The sequence below is a fragment of the Lichenostomus cassidix genome, chromosome 18, assembly GCF_008360975.1.
Source record: "Lichenostomus cassidix isolate B80296 chromosome 18, HeHo_3.0, whole genome shotgun sequence".
In the NCBI taxonomy this organism is placed as follows: Eukaryota; Metazoa; Chordata; class Aves; order Passeriformes; family Meliphagidae; genus Lichenostomus; species Lichenostomus cassidix.
In genome coordinates, this window is record NC_139498.1 from 3,658,038 (window position 1) to 3,666,416 (window position 8,379).

Sequence of the window (8,379 nt, forward strand, 5' to 3'; positions counted from 1 at the left end):
ACGCAGCACGAAGCCACCTCCAGGCTCATCCAGCTAGAGACAGGCACACAGAGGTGAAGGTTCTTGGCTCTCACTCTTGACTGAAGTATCGTTTAAGCGAGCACAGAAAACCAGGCTTTTTACGGGCTGATGAAAAAGACCTGCCAGCTCTGCACCCTCGAAGTTGCTGATGAAGATGACAATCAACATCCTCACTATCTCAGTTCTTTGACTTTACTCTGTTAATCAGCAGCTGCAAGGATTCTTATCCATATCTCTTTCTTATCCACGTTCTTCTGCACATCCAAGCTATTGAGCTCACTTGCTTTCTGGCCACTGGCATCACATGAGCTGACAGGAGTGTGTAGTTTTCTGGATTACAGGGTTTATGGTCCATTTGTGATATAGAGCACGTGAAGAAACATGACAAAACACAGCCTTTGACATATTTAAATATTTATTTTATAGAATCACTTTATGTATGAAAAAGTAGTTTGATTAAAAAGCTGCATCCTGATAGATCCACACAGCTTACTGTATTCTCAACAAAAGAAACCTTGGAACAAGCCTGAGCACACTGAACAGTTTCCTACTGCCCCGCAGGAGAACATGGTCCTTTTTAAGTTCCATAAACAGCCTCCCAGCTTTGAGGGCACTGCCTCTTTGGCACACCTAGTGTGACCAGTGACCACAATGTGAAACTTCTACCACTTAGTTTTGCAGCCATCAGTATAAAGTGTTGTAATTTTTTAACTGCAGTTTGTCACAATTGCTGCCCAGTCCATGCTGTCTGTGTCATCTTACAAGAGGCTGCTTCCTGTGGAAGGGGAAGAAAAGTTCCAACAGAAGAGTTCAGAATCAGTGCTTGAAGATAAAATCAGCCCAAGAGCCCATGGAGTTTCACAGTTTTCTACTACAGGAGGTTAAAACAAAGAACCTAACAAGTGTTTTTAAAAAATTATATGGATACCGGAAATTTCCAGAGCTATTAATGATAAATCATTAAACCACAGGATGCCTCAGTTCTAGTTAGCAGAAGATCTAATAAAGAGGTAGAACCTACTATTCCACAAATCCTCCTCTGTTTTCTGTGACAGGCACACCTTTAACACTGACAACCCAACATGGAACAGCCAGTCTGCTAGCTGGGCTTTGAGCCAATTCCCTGTAGCATTCTTATTCCCATACCTCACAGTCACCTTAGTACACATGATAGGAGAAATACAAGAATGAGCTGCAGGACTGTAGTAAGTAGCAGTCAGCTTGTTTGCTCCCCAGTGGAACTAATTAAAATCAAAGAGGACAATGTACCAAGGTAAATGCTGAGAGGTTTGTGTTAAACGCAGAATGCAGGAAACACAGTATATTTCAGGAGGCTGACACCTGTGCTAAGTGGCATACTTGAATACACTACAGGCATTTGCCAGGAAGTTAAGTAACCAGCTGAGCCCACAGTCCAGCTGAGCACAGCTGCTTAGAAACCTGGAACTTCTGCTAGGTCCACAATCAAGCCAGTAATCACAGTTCCAGATGATACAATGGCATTCTAGTATTCTCCTCTTAATTTGGCCTCAAACTCTAGCACTAAACCAGCAGGTATTTTTAAAGGGTTTGTAAGAGTAAACAGTGGTTTTGCAAAATTGTTTTTTTATGGTATTCTTCAGGTCAGGTAGGGTTTGCACATGGCCAGAGTCCAGGCTAACAGAAACGTAAACATATGGAACCCCATTCCTTCCACTTTCAAAACTAAGTTTTACTTTCTTTAAAAAGCAGCAGCAGATGATACTGCCAGAGCACTGAACTCCTGCTTGTGTGAGTGTGCAGTCTCCTATTAGTGACTGCATGTACTATTTATTGCAGCATTAAGGAGTAAAAACATTGGTCTTGACTTTATGGTAATTAAAAGACTGTCTGAAGAAGCTGGAGTAACCATGGTCATACAATTAAAGGTCTTCAAATGATACCATCAAAACCCTCAGTGCATTGCAGCTATCTAGCATTCCTTCCCCCTCAGACAGCTTCAGAAACAGGGTTTGTTTTGCCATCACAAGCTTCTCTGGATTATGCGACCAACTAGGGCAAAGTGGGAGAAACAATTACCATCTTGTCAGGCAAATATTTCTTCAATATCAAATATCAAGGGAATAGATCATCATCATCATCAACCACTGCAATTCAGTTGGCACATGAGCCAGGTCTGACAATTACGTCCACAGGAGGTACACATGGATGACAGGAGAGAATGTGCGTTGTAAGCAACTTTCCAGTCCTGAGTAAGCTTACCCTCACACAGGGTTTTCCCATGATAAAGGCTTTCAGCCTTGTCTACCCTAGTGATTCCAGGATTTCTGTGTTTTGGGGCACTGGACTTTTAATCTGGCAGGCCACAGAAGCTCTTCAATAATTCCGTTTCCAAGAAGATGAGTGAATTTCCCCTCTCTTGTCACCATGGGGACTACAGTCTGCTCTAGCACTCCAGCTTCAAGACAGTGGCTTCTAAAAATCCCTAAGGGCAGTAAGAACACTTGTCTCACTCCCAGTACTGCAGTTGCCTCAGATGTGCCCAAGCACAGGTTCACACAACATCAGATGAGAAAGTATAAAGTGACTCATACACACAGGACTGTGGTCATCTTATGAAGAGCCACTAGACAAAAGAACAAAGATTCTTCTTGGAATGTCCCAGGCTGCAGCTGAACAAACCACACCTTATTGCTTTTTTAAATAGAGTCTGTCTACCTCCTTTGTAGATACAACTGGTTGTCTCCCAGAAGAAGAATAAAACCACCAAAAAACTCCACAACTCCTGCCTTATGCAAACTAGCTAAGACACAGGAGTCCATGGCTGGTCAAGAATTATGACATCTTCTTAGCAGGGCACCAAATAGTGTCAGGATAAAGCAGACAATGGACAGATTTAAATCTATATTAAAAAAAAAGACAGTATTAGATTGGAATTCTCTATACATAGAACATATTAGCATTAAATGTGCAGCAGTCTGATGGAGCAGAAGGTGGGTCTACCTGCTATTGGGACAGTGACAAGAGCTGACACAAGAAAATAACCCCATTAGTGGGTCTGATCATCATACAGATGACAAACATGAACAAGGTTGTTTTGGAAGCAGACACTCACCGGGTTGGATCTTGCTGAAGGCCAAACACTCCTCCCACACTCACAACATTGTGTTTGTTCTCAGGGTCCCCATAACTCAGGGTTACCTGTAAAAACAAGTAGGTATTCAGAACTTGGAACACTAATGCAGAAAACCAGAGTGGAGAAAGCAGGGTTATTAATAGAGGTAGTAGAGGTACCAAGAGAGTCAGGATGTTGTCTAATCTGAACATGGATCACATTTGGAGGACAGCAGCTAGTTGTGACATAAGCAATGCTGGCACTGAATGGCACTAAGGGCAATGTGGGAGAATACACAGAAGATCTGAAAGTTGCACTGCCCTGAAGGACAAGATGAGTTCCAGTGTCAGCTTTGTAAGGACATTAATCCTGCAGCTGTCTGTACCTTCACTAAATTACACATGTTCATTCTCACCAGACATTGCCTGGAGTCTGCAATAGCAATGTTTTAGCACAGGGGAAAATAGAAATATTTGCATGTTAAATGGCATGCAAAGGATTGTCATGTGACAAATGTGGAATAAAATTTAGATCTTTAGAACCCCACATCAGCGCTGTTCTTCCACACAAGCACTGCATTGTGAATTTTTCAGGTGCCAGGTACAAGAGAAACTTACGTTTTCTTTATAATTGTATATTTCCTGGGTTTTGGGTTAGCTGTCATCATCTCATGGAACCAGTGATCACCAGTGGAACAATGTATTCAGCCTACAGTCAAATTCACTAACATGAAGGAGATGACATCACAGTGGAATTTGGCCCCAAGTGTACATTTCTGCTGCCTAATACAATTGCAAGAAAAATATAACCATGCAGCATGCAGGAGCAAAACCACACTCCTGTTTTCTTATGGTGCCAAGCAGTGTGAGGCAGGCAACGCTGCTGGATGGCCTTGTGGCTCCATCTGCTGCCCGGGAGGTAAAATGTATCCCAGCAACTAAAAAACAACCTGATTTTTCTGAAGGAACGTTAAGTTTCTTGAGATTCAGACAAATTATTCTTAAAATTGATCAAATATTTAATTATGTCTTAGCTATTGAACAAGTACTTGCTATAGCTGCCTTTTTGAATGGCATGAATTAAGACTGAAACTTTGTTAGGCAAAACCAGGAAGACTATTTAGCAAACTACTACACTTGCTGCTACTGTTACTCACAAAAAGTCAGGGTTTAGAAGGAGATGCGGAATACCCTATTTAACCTCCGCTTAGCAGAATGTGTCCCCACAGGAGGGAACAGCTCTATAACCTAGCTGGATAGGGTTAAAGTATCCTTTTTACCTAAATGAAAGAACTGAACAGGACACAGCTCTGAGTGAGTCTGTAGATATCCTTCCTTGCTGAAGCGAGCTAAGTCTATGCAGAGTATACTTTCTGATCAGACTGAGGTGTAATGATAAGAACAGGACATGAGGCATAGCCCTACCTGCTGCAGCACAGACTCGCCTTGTAGTCTCTGCAGGTTTTCCAGGTGGGAATGGAACAATGGGCTGTGCAGCAGCTTTACCTCCAGCAGCCCCTCGATGATGTAGCCAATAGTGCAGTCATCGGGAAGGCGCACTCTTTCTGCAGTACTGATGAAATTGCCCAGGCTGTGACAGAGAGCATAGGAGACAAGACAAAGCATGTTTTAAAGCCTCCCAAACATGTTTTGATGGAGCTCAGCTAGGAACAGTGCTTACCTGGCCCAGGGACTCATCTTCAGGGCAAGGCCTCGGCTGATACAAAACCCAGCTCCACCTGTGGCAAACCAGAATTTCACGGTTGTCTTCTGAAGAGCAAAAAGAAAAAACACACAGTAGTTATCAATAATCAGCTTTTTCCATGTGGCTGGGCAGGGAGGTTGTGTTGGATATCACATACTACACCTGAGTCAGAAAAAGGCTACAGATGAATCCCTGTTTGTTTAGGCTGCTGAAAGCACAGCTAGTTGTTTTCTCAAATGAAACTATCTTGAAACAGATGGCAGGTGAACCATCAAATCAGCATAAGGGAGGTGGCACACATGAAATGAAAATGATAGTCCTACTTCTACCCAATTCCATCTGTCCCTTGTTCCTTTTAGCCAAGGGTCATAGCCAGCTCAGTGTTACTGAGGATATCAAAGGTGGTCCATCATACACTTGGCTCCATGTCCAAAGAGACTATTTTGTTGTGCAGAGTCTTCCCTAACAAGCTGCTTTCTAACTGACTTTCTAGCCAGTGGATTGATGTATCTTCAGACCTGCCAGTGCAGGTGACCTGGTTAGGACTTTTTCCTTAGCACATGTATCTTGTGATTAAGATATGTTTGCTTCCAGTTCTTGGAAACCTAGTAACCCCTTTATATTGGAAATGCTTTATCTATCCAGAAAGCTTTCATCACCCATCTGAGGTTGGTTCAAGATGATGACAATGTAAGTGATACTGCACTCAAAACACACAAGAAACCCCTTGAACTCCCACCCAAACTCCCAAGCCCTAAAACAAGGAACACTGTCCCCAAAGCCACTAAAGGATGAGTCAAGGTGGGGAGGCCCTACTAAGCTCAGTATGAGGGAGATCACAACACACATGAGTAAAGGAACAGAAACAGACAGCCATCCAGGAGACAATCTCCATTGTGCACACATTATGCATACAACATCAGAGTGAAGGTGCATTTAACCCAGCACCCTGCCTCTGAAAATAACCATCATCAGGTTCATCTATTGCAGATTAAATCACTTGGGTTTATGGGGGAATCCTATGAACTGTCAAGGTTTTAAAGACTTAGAAGGTCAGGATGTCTCTCAGACAAACTGCACTTACTGATCCATCACTTTGGACGTGGTCAGCTGCTTCGATGGGATGGTCCAGACTTGGTCGCCCTACATAGACATCCTGGCTGTGTGAGAAGGCAGACAAGAGATGCAGCAGAGTCCGAGGGTTCACGTAGTTGTCATCATCCACATGGCAAAACCATCTTCAAACAAAACAAAGCAAGAAGTTATAGGGACAAAGAAATGAGTTACAGGTTTACAACTGAATCTTAAGTCTTTCAGGCTTGGAGCAGAAGCATTTTTTATTGTCCCAAATTACAGAACAGGAAAGCAGAAAGCACCCACAGATGCTAGGTGTGTAAAGAGGCTGAAATTAATAACCCTTTTAGATTATAATCTTTTCCACTTTCAGATGATGCTTGTTTATAAACACTGCTTCAAGCTGTGCTCCCTTTCCTGCATTCATCCCTTCATTTTAGCTAATACCACATTTCCTACTGGAACAGAGACAGTTACTCAAGTTTCCTGTGAGCACAGAACTGGAAGAAACAAAGTGAATCAGAACAATGTGTTTCACTTACTTTTGCCCAGATTCCAGGAATTTATCATATTCCACAGACATCTTGCAGCAGAGAGCTTGCCGGGTATGGACAGCAGAACAGTTGGTGTTGATCATATGATCCCCTGGCAGAATAAAGATCAGCTCTTTCAGGTTTGAGAAGCATGTGTAGTCCAAAAAAGACTACAAAAGAAGTGCATATTTGGCACTAATACTGCACATCTGAGGTGCACATGGTGCACACATGGAGAAGAAACTGCAGGACAGGCAGGGCTCACAGATTATCCATCTGGCATGCAAGCTGCAGAGGCCACAAAAATTGTGTGAGTGCATAAGAACAAGTGAGGGTATATAAATAGTGTCATGAGATGTGTGCAAAGGAAGTATCTACTATAACTTTGGACCTACTAACAAGAAGAAAGGGGGTGCCATGGTGAACCCAGTAATCTAGATGTTTCAGGCATCTTGTCCAGGTGGCAAGCAGGGAGAGATTTTCTCCATCTTAACTTCCCTAATTGCTTGTACAGCATGAAATAAGGACTTCTATAGAAAGTATGAAAGAGAAAACCTCAGTTATAACAGACAGGATGCACCTATGCTGCTACACAGCTCACCTGCTTTCAGGCGTAGCTCCCGATCCTCCGAGTCCGTGAATATAAACGTCTGTGGGAGACAAAAATGGTGCGTCTACATTTGAGAACTTCAGAAGCTCATTTTAAACATGTTGCAGTCAGAATTCAGAATGTTTTGTTAGCTTGTTTCACAGTATCCACTGGAATGGGGGAGGGAGTAGCGGTGGAGAGACCCTCAGCAACATCAACCCCTGTCTTATTTTGTTACATTGCTTCATTACAAACAGGAAGACTTTAATTTCAAGGAAGCAGCCTGTATTTTAGCCTCCTTTTCTCGGGGTACAGACAACTGATTTCCAGACAGAAAGGACTTTGGGCTTTTTTTGGTAGTACCTCCTCTCTCTGACTAAGAATCATCCACAGTTGTCAAGCAGGTTAAGAAGAATCTAAGTCAGGGTGGGAAGTGGCAGTGGTTAACACTGTCTTGTTCCGACTGCTGGACAAAATCCCACTAAGACACTTGAACAGACTGAAATTCTACAACAAGGGAACAAATTTTATGTTCTATAGAAAAACATACGTGGCTGAACTTAGACCAAGATATCGGCTTAGATGCATCATCACTAGGAATCTTTCACTGTCATGCAGCCCTTTCGACAGTCATACAAAAATCACCAACCTACATCTGCTTGGAGAACCGATCCCATATTACAGGTAACTGGCTTAATTAGCAAGGAACTCTTTTGGAAGCATGTTCACGCGAACCGTTTATATCAGACGACCCTCCACAGTCTTACAAGGAAAGCCGCTTTTATCGCAAGCAAGGAAAAGCTCAGTAAGAGCGGCAGGTAAGAGCCGAGGCTGCCGGCTGCCTGTGCCCGCCCGCTGAAGAGCCTCACCTGTCCCCTCGCCTGGGAGATCCAGGTCTGCAGCAGCAAGTCCAGCCGGCTCTTATGGTACTTCCTCGTGGTCTTCACCGCGATGAAGATGTCCTTCAGCTCCAGGCTCTCCCTGGCCGAGCCGCCGGCAGCCCCGAGGCGACCCCTCCGCGCAGGCAGCGGGCTGCCCGTGAGGCCTCCGCCGCGGCCGCCTGTCCCCGTCCCTGTCCCCGTCGCGGTCCCGCCGCCCGGCGCTCGGCCAGAGCCCGCGGAGCCCGCGCGGTGCGGCGGGAGCGCGCTGGGCCCCGCGGCGGGCGGCGGGCGGGGCACGGCGGGGCGCTGCCCCCGCGGCAGCAGCAGCAGCAGGAGCGCGGCGGCGCCCAGGGACAGCAGGACCCCGGCCCTGCGCAGCCCCAGGCAGGGCCCGCTCATGCTGCAGCCCCGCGGGCCCCCGCCGCAGGGCGCGGCCGCCTCATGGCCCCGCGCTCCGGGAGGTGGCGGCGGCCCCGCGGAGGG

At 45.1% G+C, this 8,379-nt stretch overlaps 1 protein-coding gene across 1 annotated transcript; it reads right to left on the reverse strand.

Annotated features, from left to right (window-relative positions):
* Positions 1-418: 418 nt before the first annotated feature.
* On the reverse strand, positions 419-8,295 carry RFNG (RFNG O-fucosylpeptide 3-beta-N-acetylglucosaminyltransferase). Its single transcript, XM_085077567.1, has 8 exons — positions 7,885-8,295; positions 7,028-7,076; positions 6,436-6,538; positions 5,904-6,057; positions 4,796-4,884; positions 4,540-4,705; positions 3,116-3,201; positions 419-2,902 (listed from the first exon to the last, which is right to left on the reverse strand). Exons 1-8 carry the CDS (start codon positions 8,293-8,295, stop codon positions 2,836-2,838), a joined length of 1,125 nt encoding a protein of 374 aa, XP_084933693.1. The 3' UTR covers positions 419-2,835.
* Positions 8,296-8,379: the final 84 nt, after the last annotated feature.

Coding starts and splice junctions, on each gene's coding strand:
- RFNG (XM_085077567.1), bottom strand. CDS start 8,295: ATGAGCGGGCCCTGCCTGGGGCTGCGCAGGGCCGGGGTCCTGCTGTCC. Junction 3,202..4,539: donor GCGAGTCTGTGCTGCAGCAG/GTAGGGCTATGC, acceptor TTGTTTTTACAG/GTAACCCTGAGTTATGGGGA. Junction 2,903..3,115: donor CTTCAGCAAGATCCAACCCG/GTGAGTGTCTGC, acceptor TTTTTAATATAG/ATTTAAATCTGTCCATTGTC.